The 17,277-nt window shown below is 43.4% G+C and overlaps 1 protein-coding gene across 2 annotated transcripts in view; it reads right to left on the bottom strand.

Moving 5' to 3' along the window:
- Positions 1-132: 132 nt before the first annotated feature.
- Positions 133-17,277, bottom strand: part of Glt8d2 (glycosyltransferase 8 domain containing 2) — a 29,575-nt gene continuing 12,430 nt past the window's right edge. For both annotated transcript variants that reach the window (XM_046429526.2, XM_058574288.1), the window contains 8 exons: positions 14,757-14,849; positions 10,132-10,303; positions 7,222-7,339; positions 5,809-5,893; positions 4,873-4,985; positions 2,655-2,821; positions 2,117-2,229; positions 133-595 (listed from right to left, as the gene is read on the bottom strand). In XM_046429526.2, coding sequence (XP_046285482.1) covers positions 426-595; positions 2,117-2,229; positions 2,655-2,821; positions 4,873-4,985; positions 5,809-5,893; positions 7,222-7,339; positions 10,132-10,303; positions 14,757-14,849 — 1,031 coding nt within the window. In that variant the 3' untranslated portion in view covers positions 133-425. The remainder of the gene's footprint in view (positions 596-2,116; positions 2,230-2,654; positions 2,822-4,872; positions 4,986-5,808; positions 5,894-7,221; positions 7,340-10,131; positions 10,304-14,756; positions 14,850-17,277) is intronic.

Raw genomic sequence — 17,277 nt, forward strand, 5'->3', positions numbered from 1 at the left:
ACACATAGAATAATATATGTGAGGAACATCATAAAAATCTGTGAATATTTTATTTAACAGCCGTTTTAAATGTAATTGTTTTATGAAAGATAAGATTGGCACTCTATTAAAAAAATACCTGCATGTGAAAAATACATTTAGAAATTATTTTAATTTGTTGATATAATTGTCATTTAGTGTTAAGCAAATTGCTGATACTTACATGGGTTTCTTTCCAGCATAATCTGGTCTTCTATAATTCCCACTTAGAGAAGACAGTCAGTGCCACTGTAGTCTAAGATACAGTTTTCACACAGTAGTTTTTGTTTCTTACGTTGTGGATCATACATATCAAACATATGTTCATAAAGAACAACAGAGTTATAGCAGGCTACCAAGGGATATCCACATTGTTACACGGGGAGTATTTTGAATATTAGGTTACATCAGCTATTGTGATTGAGTTTAAATATCCCTGCAGGGTCAGGAACAAACCAGCTTTCCCATAAGTCATTGTGAACACTGGGGAAGTCCCAGGGTTTATGTCTTCCATTCCAGTGGAGTAATTTAGCTTCCTGCAGAAAATGCTCTGAATATCTGGCATCTGGATTCCAGCCTTTATTGTTTTTAGAGGAAAATGATAGGCTTGTTAGAGAATAATATTTTTACATTAAAAATTGATTACAAGTTCATGATATTATGCAATGAAGATAACTTAATATTGCCATTGCTCAGAATATTTTTTGAATACTTCCTCTTGAAGCATATTAAGATCATGCAAATATAATGTTTTAAAATATCCTATTTGGGGCTAGATGCAGTCGTGCACACCTGTAATCCCAACAAGTTGGGAGGCTGAGGTAGGAAGAGTGCAAGTTTGAGGCCATCTCAAAATAAAAAATAAAAAGGGCTAGAGATGTAGCTCAGTGGTAAAGCATCCCAGGTTCAATCTCTAGTAACAAAACAAAATAAAAATTTCTCTGTGATGTTACAATTTCTTTCCCATGAAAGGAATTCAGTTTGTTTTTTAATAAAATGAAAATCCATTGAGTAGAGAGAGTAGCCAGTGATTCTGGTTTATGATGTTAACAACAAAGCCTGGCTTATATTATTTGTAAACTTAGGTGTGATGGCAGCTGCAGGAGACGAGCTAGTTATTTCAGTGTATTGTATAGCACAGCTGGAATAATGACCAGCTTCTGGAGTCCACACACAGGAGCTGCTCATCCAGGAAGAGGCACATACAGGTGAAGTATCTACTAAGTAAAGCATCTTCTCTGCACCATGACTGAAGGGCTGAGGGGCATGCAGTTTAGGTGATAAAGTGCTTCCAACTGAATATGTTATATAAATTATTTACATATTTTTGTGGTGCCAGGCATTGAATCTAGGACCTCCCACAAGTTTTATTAATTTTACAAGTCTTAAGACTTGGTTTAGATCCAAACTTATTATTACCCATACTGTTAGTATTGCCTTCTGCACCCACAGCCCCCGAAAACCAGATCCTTTTTCAGATGATCACTGTGTAGATTGACTTTGCCAACCCTGCCTGATTCCAGAATCTTACCAAGAAAAGAGACTTCTTTTCCTTGGGAAGATTAAGTCTCTGCCTACTTATGAATAAGTTGCGTCTTCTGCAAAATGTAATTCATAGTTTCTATTCAGAAATCACAACTTTATGTATCAAAGCTCTGCATAGCTGATAGATCTATTTGAGGACATTTTTCTGCACATGGAAATATGCATGTTTGACCTGTGAACCCAGCATTATTATAAATGACATCAGATGGGTCGATGGTTCCCTTAACTCCCCTGCATTGCTCTCATGTATCTGCATATGCTCAGGAAAGTCAGGGAGGATTCTAACAATGACATATATGCAGTCTGCATGGAATCCTTGAGAAGAGACTGGCACTCAGCTTCCACAGTCACCACAGTCTTTTTTTGTGGCACTGGGGATTGAAACCAGGGCCTGCTGCAAGCTCAGTGAGCACTCTGAGCTACAGGGTCTTTTTATTTTGAGACAGGGTCTTGCTAAGTTGCTGAGGCTGGTGATCCTTAGCCTCCAAAGTAGCTGGGATTACAGGTGTGGACGACTGCACCTGGTTTTACAATGTTTTTCTAAAATACTCACCCAGATGTCTTATGTGCCACAAAGGGTTGATTGTGGAGTATTTCCCGTGAAACACAATCAACATTGGTGAGGTAGCCACTCCTCCTCCCAGGGAGCTGCTGTAGAGGTTTTCCCTAAGAAATGGGATACAAGGGAACATTTGGCTCCTTCTCTGTTTTAAAACTTAATAATAAAAAGTTGTAAATTATAAAAGTCAACCTTAGAAAGCAATGTTAGCTTTATAAAATAATCCTAAAAACAAGTCCTGTCAGGAGGAGAAACCAAAATAAGATTTGTCAGTGGATGAGATTCAAGTCATGTTCCTAAACTTATTAGGAAAATGTATGAGGGACTCCTTTCTCCACAAGATTGGATTCTTCTAATTTATATAATTTGAAGAAAGAGTTTTCTCTCTGCCCTTTTCTTTGTCAACAGTGCCTCTGTAAGAAATCTGCCCTACGATGCCCATGAAATACTTCTAACCCCTGAGCGTGCATAGAAAATTAACTGACTCATTCTCCGCAGGCACAGGAAGGGTGGTGGGCAGGGTGGCACATACTCCACATTTTTTTGCATCCACTTCTCCAGCTGCTTGGTGATTCGCTGGTGCTTCCACTCCGTCATGTTGGCAACGATCACGCCAGGATTGAAAGAGCAAGTGCTAGGGCTGATGCCAAGGTCCTTGATGGTCTTCTTCCGGTAGTCCAGGTAGCCCATGTATGTATTCTACAGAGGAACAGAACACGCATGCTTTTGACCAAGTAATCTTGTTTCTAGAAAGCAAAGCCATTATACGTTGTCTCCTGGTGTCCTCCAGTGTTACTGACCACGTCTGACTTTCCCTGGCTGGTTTCCCTTCATTTTCTAACCTGACTGCTGATTGCCCCAAGCCACAGTCCCAGCACCTGTACCGTTCCCTCCGACTCCATAGACAAGCCCCATCCAGTGTGTCCCTGAATACCACCTGCCTGAAAGCCCTGACTTACCTCTGGCCTCCCAACTTCCACAGTGGACAACTCAAGGTTAACCTTTGGGATGTTTAGTGAGGGATCCCAATCCTATCCCAAACCTGCCTCTCAGTGGCACCTTTATCCTTCCAGTCACTGGAGCACATACTTCCACTTAGATCACCCCCAACTCCTGATTATCTTCTCATCCAAATCTATCAGCAAACTATTGGTCCCATCAAGATATATCCAGAAGCTGCCCCCTTCTCATGTTGCTACCTTCCCATTCCTGGCCATGAATATTCTTCACTGGATTTCTCTAAGTTCCTCCTAATCAGTGTCCCTACTTTCACCCTGTTAACCCTTCTCACTCATCTCAAAGCCTCTGCAGTGGCTTCCTGTCTCAGAGGAACAGTCAGAGCTGGGGGGGTGTGTGGCTCAGTGGTAGAGCACTTGCCTAGCATGTGTGAGGCCCTGAGTTTGATCCCCAGTACCCTCCCACACACACACACACAGCCAGAGTTTCTAATGTGGCCTTGCTACATCCTACACCATCTGGCCTTGGTTACCTCTCCAACTTGTGACTTTCCCTCTTGAGCCTTCTGTCACACTGACCACCTTTAATACAGCAGATACACCTTTGCCTCAGGATATTTGCATGTGCTGCTGTTCCTGGAAGGTTCCCCCCCCCCAAATAACCACATAGATACTTCTCTCAAGTCAGATGTAAGTTCAAATGACATCATCTCAGTGGAGCCTTCCCTGATCACACAGTTTAAAACCACCCCACCTCTACCCTGATCCTCTGTGAAACATTTCACTTGTTGCCGGTCTCCTCCCACCTGAGTGAAAGCTACACAAAGGCAGGCAAGTTTGTTTATTGTGTCACCAGGACCTAAAACAGTGTCAAGACAGTTCACAAGCACCCAATAAGTTGCTGAGTGAATGGAGTAGGAGATGGCACCCATTCTTTCACCCAGGGACTCCCATAACCTAGCCCAAGGTGCTCTTTCACAGGAGTTGTGGAGATACCTGAGCACTTCTACAGGCAGGCGCTGCTCTGAGAACTTGGTTCACATTACCCCAGCCGCCCAGAATGATTTTACGTGTATTCACTCATTGTTTCCTCACAACAGCTCTACACAGGAAGTACTACTGTTTCCTCTCCTTAACCAATGGGAGGAGCAATGAGCCACGTGTGGTGCCCCAGTCAGAAGCTGCCAAGTGACAGAATCAAGATTCTGACAAAGCTGGGGCTTAAAGGTCACACACAAAATTATTTGCTAGAATTCTTTTTGAAAAACAGCATTCAACTCTCCACAACACTTCGCATTTCAAAACCCTGTTGTTGCTTTAGCATTATGTATAGGTTCAGACTTCTTGATTTCAACCCATAAGGAGGCCATTACTCTCAACAAAGTCAATAGTCTCCTCTACTGGAAGAAGGAAGCAAAAGGCAAACTCCGAAAACAGAACCAAAGTTGCAGCAAGGCTCCTGCACCAGAGCGTGGTGACGAGCATCTCCACAGCTGTCCTTGCTGTGCACGTACTGCATGCTGGACAGTGGACATCACATTATTTCATCACAACTCACAAAAAAACAACAAAATAGTTGATCAGTGGCGTGTAGGAAAGCGGGACTTGGCCGGGTTCAAGTAACTCGTTTGCAGTTGGTGAAGGTGGACCTGGGACTTGGATCCATGGGACAGAACCTGCCTCCTGGAGTCCTAACTGGCTGTCAGGTCTTTCATGATGAAGGTTCCAGTCAGGGGGAGGAGAGAGGGCCAGAGCAGAAGGGGGAAGGCAGGACTTCCAAGACAGGGTGCTCACCTGCAGCCCCACAAGTCTGTCGATGTCCTGAGCAGAGGGCAGATCGCAGTCATCTGAGAAAGCTGCCGCGTGGCCCAGGGCCAAGGTGGTATCATACAGTTCTTGGATATCACCTGGATGTGGGAAATGCCAGCAAGTAAAGCATTATAGCACGTGTCTAAGGGCTGCAAAGAGAACTTAAAACAGTTCCTGAATATGCCATGGGGAAGAGTACAGGATCCCAGATTCCAAGTGGCTTCACTATTTGCTTAATAAGAATAATGCTTATTTAGAAAGCCACTTGATAAGTTTGGATTGGCATTGGTCAAGTCTCTTTCTGTATACAGTTACCACCCCAATGCTTATCCTACCTGACTGAGGACACACGCTTGTAATCCCAATGTCTGGGAAGGTTGAGGCAGGAGGATCACAAGTTCAAAGCCAACTTCAAGAACTTAGCAAGGCCCTTAACTTTGGAAGACCCCATCTCAAAATAAAAAGGCGGGGGATAAACACCCCTGGATTCAATCACCAGTACCCCCCCTCAAAAAAAAGTGTGTGTGTGTGTGTGTGTGTGTGTGTGTGTATACACACACACAAACATACAAACAGGATAAGATAGATATAGATCTACATAACTCTTATTATATATTTATCTTATCCTGTTTGTATGTTTAAGGGACAGAGCACAACATTCAACCCCCACTTAGTTACTTCCTAAGAACGTCATCAGTGAGACCTTTTTTCTGTGCATTTTAGGGAAGCAGAGACAGGAAAGGCCAACAAGGTATTTACCACAGACTCAATAATCAGAGTGGCAAGATGTCAACACTGCTGTCCTCACAACTTTAATGCACATGCAAAATCAAGAGGGTAACTAGCTACATGGAGAAGGAAGAGAGTCGTTCTACTTATCGGCGGCTCCTCTCAAGTGTTCTGGGCAGCCAGTGAGCACACCTTGTACAATCACATCATCGTCTAAGTAGATGACCTTCTCGTGTTGGTGGATGAGCAGAGGGAGATAAAATCGCACAAAGTTCAGCTGTTGAAGCAAGAGAAACAATAGTGAGGAAGAGGCTCGCGGCTCGTGTCTTCTGGGGCACTGGAGAGTTGGCTTTGACCGTGGCCTTGGCTAGCTCTACATCTGGAGCAGAAAAAGAAACAGGCAACTAGGATGCCTCACTGGGTCGTCCCACTCTCTGATCTGGGCTCCAGGGTTGAAGCCAGAGCTGGCAGACCAGACTCTCCTAGATCCAAATCCCTGTCGCCAAGGCCGTTGCCACTTTCTCTGAACTGCTGTAATGGAAGTCACTAAGGATCCCTAGTCAATCTTCCAGGACACAAATTGCCTGCCTTCCTCTACATTCAGTCATTTTGATAACTCTCAACTAAATTGGCCTTACAGACACACATGCACAGGTATCATTCCATCAGCAAGCTCAACCTTTTAGTCTTTTTTTTTTTAATTTTTTATAGTTGTAGATGGACAGAATACCTTTATTTTATTTTTTATTTTTATGTGGTGCTAAGGATCCAACCCAGTGCCTTATGCATGCTAGGCAAGCGCTCTAACTCTGAGCTACAGTCCCAGCCCAACCTTTTAGACTTTGGTCCAGGAAAAAAATGTTAAAGAAGGCTGGGTTGGTGGGAGTTTAAAAGCTTCACTAGTGACAGCACCAGTAATCATCCCAACTCAGCTCACACTCCAACAGTAACGATGTGGAACTGGGGACAGATCCTACTGTGGACATAGAACCTAGTAGCAGAACTTAGTAAATTTGCAGGGATGAACTTAAGTAACCATCACATGTAGAAGGTGGTTGCAGTGACTGTACACCTGCCATCAAAACCCCCCCACTTCATACAGGAGAGAGCCTTTTATAAGCACTCTTGAACTAAAATTTATTATTATTATTAATTAACTTTATTAATTTCCAGCACTATGGAAAATGCTGGTGTCTCCTGAAAATATGATCTTAGCTGATCCTTAGCTGTGGGATACCCTGATCTAAACGTAATGCAGAAGCACAGTTCCTATACAGCCGATGGCTGGGGAGAATTTTCCTGGCCTTACTGCTCCCCGCCTCCCCCCACCTGCAGCTCTTACCCCACAGACATACTCACACACAAAAATGCAGCTGACATTGTTTTAATGCCTCATTTCTCTTCATTAGCTTCATTATGTTTATGTAGTAACTCTTAAATCCTTCCTGGAGCAGGTGATTTATGAACTACAAATAGGCAGCATTTAGTGGAGCTCTAACACAGGGAGGCCCTGAAACTATCCTGTGTGCATCTCAGTGACTACAGCTCTGTATTGAACAAAGGTCTCACCCAGGACTGTCCCCAGTATGCGCGATTCCTACTCACAGGCTGGAGCAACTCAGGCCTCGATGAGTCTGGTCTGATCTTCCCCTTGAGGACCACAGGGTTGAATTCGACGATTTTAAAGTTTATTTCTCTCAGTTTAGAATGTTCGATCCATTTTCTAAAGAAACAACAAAAACCCTCTAGCACACGTTTCAAATCTTTCCTCAATTTGCCTACTGCCTCCTAAGAAAGTTTAAACTGTGTATAAACTGAGTGAAGTTTAGTTTAGAAAGCCTTTGGATTTTTTCCCCATCTGGTCTGGCTTCACATCTTTTCTTTCTTTTTTTTTTTCTTTTCAATTACATAACTTTCTGCAAAGGAAATGAAGCAAAATAGTAATAACCAATATCTCCCCTGAGGGAAATTTTCAGGAACCTGAAAGAATAGAAATATTCATTCTTCCTCATGAAGTGTCATCTGCAGTTGCCAGAACTATCTTTACCCAAAGTGTTAACTGTTCCAAAATGGTATGAAGTAGGACAATCTGAACCTTCAGCTTTGTCTCTCTTTTGGGACACAGGGTCTTGCTGTGTTGCCCAGGCTTGTCTTGAACCCCTGGACTCAAGTGATGCTCCTGCCTCAGTCTCCTGAGCAGCTTGGGCCACAGGTGCACAGGTGTACTCCACCATGTCCAGGGTGATCAAGTAATTTTGGGGTTTTGTTTTTGTTTTGCAATACCAGGGATTGAACCAAGGGCACTTTGCACTGAGCTACAGCCCATTTTATTTCATGACAGGGTCTCACAAAATTGCTGAGACTAGTCTCAAACTTGTGATCCTCCTACCTCAATCTCTGGAATCCCTGGGATTACAGGCATGCACTACTGCATCTGGCTTGCCTCAGGTTTTTGTGGGGTTTATTTGGCACCAGGGGTTGAATCTAGGGGTGCTTAAGTAGTGAGCCACAACCCCAGTCCTTTTTTGTATTTTATTTAAAGACAGGGTCTCACTGAGTTGCTCAGGGCCTCTTTAAGTTGCTGAGGCTGGTTTTGAACTCGAGATCCTCCTGCTTCATCCTCCAAAGCCACTGGTAATACAAATGTGCATCGCTGCACCTGGCCCATCATTTTTATCATACGGTTTGACTCCAAGGATGATATGAATTTACCTTCATCAATGACTCTCAGTCTTCTCCATCTGCCCCCCTTCTTGTCCCCCTCCTCTCCTTACTCTATCCCTTTGCATTTTCTCAATCTTATAGAATTTCTGTCTTTTATTCAATTCATAATGAGATTCTTTTGTAGAAATAATCTCCATAGAAAACTTTTCGGAATGAAAGTCACATAGGACAGCATTTGTTCTTGGTTTAAAATTGACAAGAGCCAGGCATGGTGGTACACACCTGTAATTCTGGCTACTCAGGAGGCTAAGGCAAGAGGATCACAAGTTTGAGGCCAGCCTCAGCAATTAAGCAAGACCCTCAGCAACTTGGTGAGACCCTGGCTCAAATTAAAAGTGCTAGGGAGGTAGCTGAGTGGTAGTGTGCCCCTCAGTTCAATCCCCAGTACTGCAAAAATAAGTAAACAGAAAAATAAATATTTTTTAAATAAAAATTGATCAGCAAATTAAACTTGTACAAAATTGAACTTGAACAAAATTTAGATATGCAAAATGTGAACCATAAAAATCAGTCCTGTCCATAAGAAAAAGATAAACAACACAACAGAAAAATAGGCAAGATAGTTGGAACGAACTTCCAAATGGCTGAGAAATGTGTGAGGAAACTACTTACCACTTTCCTTATTTCTCAACCAGATATAAGGAGACATCAGATTAAACCATAGTGAGATGCCACTTGATGACCAAGTAGCAGAGTTAAGGTGGATTCCACCAGTTCTTTGTGTGTGTGTGTGTGTGTGTGTGTGTGTGTGTGTGTGGTGTTGGGGATTGAACCCAGGGTCTTATGCATGTGAGGCAAGCACTGTACCAACTGAGCTATATCCCCAGCCCGAATTCCACCAGTTCTAACTCCAATTTATTTTTAGTAGGGTAAAGGATAAGAAAAAAATCAGTTCAAAATTATGTAAAATTATAAAAAGTATATAAGTTTGTAGTTCAAAAATTATAAGGCTGGAGATGTGAATTAGTGGTAGAGATATGTTTAGCATGCATGAGGGTTCAATCCTCAGCCCCTCAAAATATATATATACACACACACATAAAATACACCATACCCACATATACACTTGCACACACACGCGCGCGCACACATGTGCGTACACACGTGTGTGTGTGTGTGTGTGTGTGTGTATATATATATATATATATATATATATATACATACACATATACATACACATATACACACACTCCCATGAATAATTAGTGATGACTTGGAACTATATTGAAGCAGTTATGTTAATATTAATGTTAATTATTAATATATGTTAATATTCTCTGAGGTTAAGAAAGCACACCAAATGGGCAGTGACTCAGGAGTCTGAGGCAGGAGGATGGCAAGTTCAAAGCCAGCCACAGCAATTTAGTGAGGCCCTAAGCAACAGCAAGACCCCATCTCAAAATATAAAAGGTCTGGGGATGTGGCTCAGTGGTTAAGCACCTCTGGGCTAAATCCCCAGCACCAAAAATAAAAAATAAAAGAAAGAAAGCAAAGGAAAGAGAAACCACAGTGAAAGAAAGATTTTCACCTAAGCGACGGAAGGACTGGGTTCTTTAGTCCCCAGACAGCCCGCTGGTGCAGACTGGGTTGCCTCCCAGATCCACAAGGCTTTGCTGACCTTTCCTCACGGAGACAACACACCTGTCAGCTCACCAGGTAAACCTTAGGGCATCCCCTCATTAATTCTAAGGACATATGTCAATCCAAAAAGGAAATGAAATTCACTTAAGGAAAGAAAACAAAGAGTAAACGAAAGTAGAACAAATGCTCCAAAGACACTGCACAGAGCACCGTATTCGAGTCAGAGTGTTGCGGAGCCCGACCACGTAGAACATGATGTTGGCGTCAGTGTTGCTGTAGATGCTGTTGATGGCAGCCATGGTGGCGCCCATCCTCCCGGCTGCCGCACAGATCACCACGGGGATCTCCTCTTCCACGTCCTCCGCAGTCTCAGCGTCATCATCTGGAAACATCAAAACCAGCCCTTGGAACATGAAGGAATTTCACGGTAGAGCAGTTTAACTAGTGTTCCACCGTCCTGGGGGAAGACAGCACAATGCGGGAGAGACAGCTCATTGTTCTCCAAGATCTAGTCTCTCTTTCACTTAGGAGAGGTGGTTTCAGCTGTAGTTACCACAAAGCCAACCACTGAGAGTGTTTCCTCAGACTCCCTTGCAGCTCGATGTGATCAAGTGCTGATAATGTTCATTTCAGTTAATTCTAGTAACCATGTGCAACTCTCAGGTCTGCCTTTCAGAGGGCTGCATTTCCTATCTAGGATGCTTTTCCCATTCTTTCCTGCATGGCTAGCTCCTGCAGATTAATTTCAGAAGCAGGATAGACATCAGATACTCTGGGAGCATGTAACTGTGCCCTACAGACAGTACACCCTTGGATAGGTCCCTGATGCGCCCTTGCTTATAATTGGATCTAACAATTGGTTGCACACCCTTCCTTTCTCTTCTATTATATAGGAGCTCTCTGAGGGCAGAGGAGGTGTCTTATCAGGAGTGGCGAATAAATCATTGCTTTGAACTCCATGGCCGTGGACATTGGAGACGCTGCTTCTGGGAATCTTTTGGTGTGATGGTGCTGAGAGAAATGCCCATTTGGTGTTAATGGGGCAGATTCCAGGCCTGGCATGCAATTTATGGTATCTTTGAATTCAGATGCTTGCTGCCTTGGGGTGGAAGAAAGATGGACATGCTCAATAGCCTTGAGGCACCAGAGGCCCAGAGAGACAAAAGATATGGGCAAGTAGATAAGCCCCAATTAGCCTGTTCCTCCTTGACTTCACTTTTGTTTACCTTGAAGAAGTTTTTCTCACAGTAAATCCCTTTGATGCATATAAAATAAAGTCCTTGAGTCTTGCTCTGTTAGAGGTCAGACCCATCTGGCTGACCAATCCACCAGGCCCTACTTTTTACCTATTTTTGTGTCCTTTGTTTTTATTTATTTTCTTTCTTTCTTTTTTTAAATTTTTTAAAATTTTTATATGGTGCAGGGGATCCAACCCAGTGCCTCACACATGCAAGGCAAGCGCTCTACCACTGAGCCCCAGCCCCAGCCCTGTTTATTTTACTTCTTATAACTTTTCTCAATCCGACTCATAGCCTGCGCTCAGTACACTGACGCAGTGAGATCTTGTCTTGTTTATCTCTGGGTCCTCTGCATCTATCCCAATGACTAGCACGTGGTAGAGCCTCAGTAAACTTTGGATGGATAGACAGATGGATGAGTTTATTAGGCATCTCTATTTCTGCACCTACCCCATTGCACTTGACAAGTCTTTGTGTCTGTTTCCTCCACTAGACTGTGAACTCATCATATTATCCCCGCCGAGTCTCAAACCTTGGAAATGCTTAAGGAAAGTTTGCTGAACTGAACTGAATGGATGGATTGGCCCGAGAGAACAGGGCTCTTAAGGAATGGTTTGCAGGCTATTCCTAGGGCAGAGAGAGGGAAGGGTTGAAAAGCGGGGGCAGAGCCTGGCTGCCAGGCTCAGGCAGAGGCCTTCAGCAGGCAGCAGGCAGTAGGTGGTAGGAGGAAGAAAGAGAGGGCATCACACCGCCACTGCCAGAGAAGCTGGGCCAATTTAAGCCCCCCAAACCTGTTAGCTGCCCAGAAGTGTCTCCTTCAGAACAAAAGCTGAAGGCACACTGGAGACCTGTCGGGAAGGCTTGTCTACTCTGAAGTTCTTCAGTGCTTCTGTCCATCTTTGTGGCTTCTTTGGGAATTGCCTGCTACACTATTTAGATCCATGGTATCAACAAACTGGTGCTTCAGCCAACCCCTTCAGAGTTGGCACTGTGAATCCACTGGCTGCCCAGAGCAACGAGAAAACATAACCATGATAGAAGGGTCTGGAAATTAGTCCATTCCCACAAATCTCTCTTAGCAAACCATGCTTATTTCTAGAAGTGAAACGTCAGCTGTCCCAGTGCTAAAACTCACAATCAGAAAGTATTGGTTTTTTGCCAAAAAGATCAACTTGTCTGGCCCAAATAAGATGGGAGTGAGGCTCAGGAGATCAGCATGCAAAATCACAAGGAAATTACCTGGACAGAATGCGGAACGTGGGTGTCTTGCTTTCCTTCAGCATGTGACGTCATAGGGACTCCAGATGTTGACTTATAACACTGGTTCTTTGAATTAACATTCTTTGAATTACAAAAATTATACTTCTTTAAAAACTTCCGGTCCAAATGGAAGAGGATCTGGTAAATTGTGATGATTTTGCAGATCTCTCTACTCCCATCGGAGAGGTAGATCTCAGCCCCCAGTGTGGTGTGTGCCCAAAGCCCTCCTTTGTGTAAATTCTCAAGAATTCATTACTACAGACATGTATTATTTTAAAACCACAATGGAATCCTACTTTTTATACCCTCTGCAACTGGCTTTTCCCATGTAACATACCATGGCCATCTTGCCACGTCAACACTACATTCTCTTGAACTGTGTTTTAATGATAGATTCTTTTTTAACAGTGAATGGAATCAAATGTGATATTAGATCCACTCTTGTGGTCCCAACACTTTGTTTATTGTACGCAACTGATTAATCAGTCAGGACACGCATTTCCGTACAGTTGTTTGAACAGCTGTTCTAAGACGTACCCAGAGGATGAGCTGAGGGAGTGCCCTGGTTCCAGCAGGGAGTGAAATGTAAGGAAGAAAGAACCAGAAGCTCGGAGGGCATCTGACCTTGCTGACTTCCTTTCTCTCTCTTCTAAAACAATTTTTGGAGGTACACTTTAGACGCTGTGATGGGCTAATCATGTCCCCACAAAGCTCTTATGTTAATGTCCTGACCCCCAGTAACTTGAGATGTGACTGTATTTAGACCTAGGCTCCTTGAAGGTGACTTTCTGCAAGCCTGGGAGAGAGGTCTCAGGAGAAACCCACCTGCTGGCACCTTGATCTTGGATTCCCATCCTCCAGAACTGTGGGAAAATAAAGGTCTATTCTTTTGGCCATCTCCCCCACCCCCGCCACCCCATGGTGTTTTGTTGTGGCAGCCTGAGCGAATCAATACAGAGGCCTTAAAATTTACCCATCGTAAATAGTGTGCAGTTCAAGGATTGTTAGCAAAACTGTGAATCCGTGCGATGATCACCTCCATCCAGCTGTGGAACACCTCCAGCCCTAGGAGAGGTTCTGCTGAGCCTGTGTGCCTCCCACCCACTCCCAAGACCCGCTCTAGGCAACACCCACCTGCTTTCTAGAAATTTGCCGTCCACCTGCCTTTTCTAGAAATTTCATAAACGTGGGATCATGCAAAGTGTGGGCTTCTGGGTCTGTCTTCTTTCACAATGTTTTTGAGGCTCGTCCATATTTTAGCTTGTACCTGTAATTTGTTCCTTTCCAGCTTTGAAAATGCTCTCTGCTATGCGGAGACCACGTCCCCTTTATCCACTCTCCAGAGGGGCCACCTGTAGACCATTTCCAATTTGGGTCCACTATGAAAAATACCCCATGAACAGCCACATGGACATCTTGGTGTGGAAGCCATTCTCTTTCCAGATGCTCTCGATGCTCACTTGGACCAGATTTTGCATGTTTTAAATTATTTTAAAGTAATTTTTAATTTAAAAATAACCAGAAAGAGATGGCCACTCTCTGGGAACAGAAACACTGTTTTGTTCACTGGTGTGTCTCTAGTCCCTAAATGTCTGCCTTTAAAAAAAAAAACAAATGTGGCATGAATGGATGTCACACACTAGAACACTAACTGCATTTATCTTTGACTGATGGAGTTGCAGGTAATTTTTTGTTTTTTCTCTTGTGTGTTTTCCATAAATGAGTGTGTTTATTTGCCTAATATAAAATGTAAATTAATTGGAAATACAGAAAACACAAATAGTGCTTCTTGGTGATGATTCTGTGGGTGTTTGGGGTTGTGGAATACCATCTCACGCAGTCCACCCCAGAGCAGGGATACGGGGCTCTCATGGCAGCTGGAGCGGGACCTGAGAGTCATGAGGCTGTTTGGGCACTAATGGAAATGGATCAGCAGAGAGAGGAAAGGAAGGGCAACTTCCACAGGTGAGAGACTGCAAAGGGATGGGATGCAGAGCGGCCCACTCCAAGAGTGGCCCAAGAATCAATCAAGAGCAGCAGCAGCAACCGGGAGGAAGCCCATCAGAAACACAAATTCTCAGGCCCCTTCAGAGCTGCCATTCTAAGCCTCTTGGCGGGGCCCAGTAGTGCGTTTTAACAAGCCCTCCATGTGAATCTTACATGTGCCACCATCGGAACAGCGCTGATCATTCTAAGACACAGTGAGTAGCTGGCCTTGGGTGGATATTCCACACTCAAGTCCTTAGAAGCTGGCCAAGTTATCACATGTCCCTACTGAAAGGACCTCAAGGGACATCTCAAACCGCATCAGTCTGGGCGGATTGCACGCCTGCTTACCTGCTTCAGCCTTGACCATGGTCCCCTTATGAACTTTCTTGTACAGAATCCCACACAGGGTCACAATCAGGAGGAACAGCAGCACTTGATTAACTGAAATGACAATGACACCACGTCAGAGTCCATCCCAGCCAGCTGAAATCAGGTGGAGAGGCTCAGAATGGCAGCGTGAGCAGAAGCCCTCCAGGACAGACTCAGGGGGCCTGGGACCTTTCTTAAAACAACTGGCACAGAGGTAAAGAGCTGGCCTGGCACACAGTTGTCAGGGTCACACAGAAGCCATGTAAGGAAGACCCAGCACTAGCGCAGACAGTCTGTTGGCAGAGGTCGGGGACTTAAACATTACAGGGTGCTGCCTCTGGAGCCACTTTCCCTGCACAAATATTTTGTTTCAAATAGTAGCCAACATTTATATAATGCTTATTGTGTGCCAGGACTGATTGTAAGTACTTGTGCTTAGCTCTTCTAACACAGCAGCTTTTCAATTAATTCAACTACTGGTCAAGGATGTTGTATAGAAAATTCTTACCCCGGGTAAAATGTTAGAAGCCTTCAATACTTCTTCCAGTTCTAAGACCCCAGGACAGATTCCATACCATTTGCAATGTTTGCTCTTGGGACCTACTAAGTGGAGCAGTATAGGACCGTGGTTTGTTTGTTGTTGTTGTTGTTTTTTTTTTTTTTTTGCAGGGAGGGGTGTACTGGGGATTGAGCCCAGGGGTGCTTTACCACGAAGCTACATTTGCCACCCTTTTTACTTTATTTTAAAAAATATTTTACTAGCTGTTGATGGACCTTTATTTATATATATGTGGTGCTGAGAATCGAACCTGGTGCCTAACACATGCTAGGCAAGCACTTGCCCCTGAGCCACAATCCCAGCCCCTCTTTTTATTTTTTATTTTGAGACAGGGCCTCACTAAATTGCTTAGGGTCTTGCTAAGTTGCTAAGGCTGGCCTGGAACCTGTGATCCTCCAGCCTTGGCCTCCCAAGTTACTGGAATCAGGGGCACATGCCACCTGGCCCAGCTCCAGCATTTTCTTGAGTATAGAACACATGCCACTGATTATGCATGAAATGACCGAGAAGATTCATGTCCATAGCATTGAGCAACATTAAATCACGGTGTGAAAAGTCAGTCTGATTCCATGTGCAGGAGGACAACTAAAGCTACTCCCAGGGCTAAATGACATTCTTCTAATTGAATATATTTTTTACAATCACCTTCTTTATTTGATAACAGTATAAAACTTTTTTCAACTCACTATAAGAATAAAAACTTTCTATTATAAAGTACACTTTTAAATTTTAAATGTGAGTCAACTTAAAGAAAATACTAAGAAATGCATAGGTCAGAAAGAACACAGATGTTGAAAAAATTAAGAAGGTAGTGCATTGACATTGTGGTACACAAACCCCTGAAGTATGGGGAAAGTTGGCAGAAAGGAAAGGGAGGGGATTTGAAGTCAGACTCAAACCTTTTTCCCCACCTCCTGGCTGTGTGACCTCAGACATATTACTTAACCTTTCTGAGCCTCTATGTACTTGTCTGCTAAGTAGGGATTGTAATAATAATTATCTCACAATCTGGTTTTGAGAGCTAACAGAGGCAATACAGGCACAATAAAGATTTTATAATTATTATGTATTATTATTTTGCATCAAGATACTTAATTTATTGGCCTCATATTGATTTATTTTCTGGCTCCAAGACATTTGTCTTCATATTTGTTAACAAAAGGAGTTGGACAGTCTTTCCCAATTCCTTCAAAAACCACTTTCTGAGGCTCAATGATCCCACTTCTCTCTGGGTCATCAGATTCAGCCAGGGACAACCAGACATGAGGCTCAGTTTAAAACAACTATAGGGGGAGCCCACATCCTGGGAACAAATCTTTACTCCTCACACTTCAGATAGAGCCCTAATATCCAGAGTATACAAAGAACTCAAAAAATTAGACAATAAGAGAACAAACAACCCAATCAACAAATGGGCCAAGGACCTGAACAGACACTTCTCAGAGGAGGACATACAGTCAATCAACAAGTACATGAAAAAATGCTCAACATCTCTAGCTGTCAGAGAAATGCAAATCAAAACCACCCTAAGATACCATCTCACTCCAGTAAGATTGGCAGCCATTAGGAAGTCAAACAACAACAAGTGCTGGCGAGGATGTGGGGAAAAGGGTACACTTGTACATTGCTGGTGGGACTGCAGATTGGTGCAGCCAATTTGGAAAGCAGTATGGAGATTTCTTGGAAAGCTGGGAATGGAGCCACCATTTGACCCAGCTATTCCCCTTCTTGGTCTATTCCCTAAAGACCTAAAAAGAGCATGCTACAGGGACACTGCTACATCGATGTTCATAGCAGCACAGTTCACAATAGCAAGACTGTGGAACCAACCTAGATGCCCTTCAATAGATGAATGGATAAAAAAATGTGGCATTTATACACAATGGAGTATTACTCTGCATTAAAAAATGACAAAATCATAGAATTTACAGGGAAATGGAT

Source organism: Marmota monax, unplaced genomic scaffold (genome assembly GCF_021218885.2).
Source record: "Marmota monax isolate L192 unplaced genomic scaffold, Marmota_monax_Labrador192_F-V1.1 WCK01_AAM20220418_F8-fsc00051, whole genome shotgun sequence".
NCBI classification, from domain to species: Eukaryota; Metazoa; Chordata; class Mammalia; order Rodentia; family Sciuridae; genus Marmota; species Marmota monax.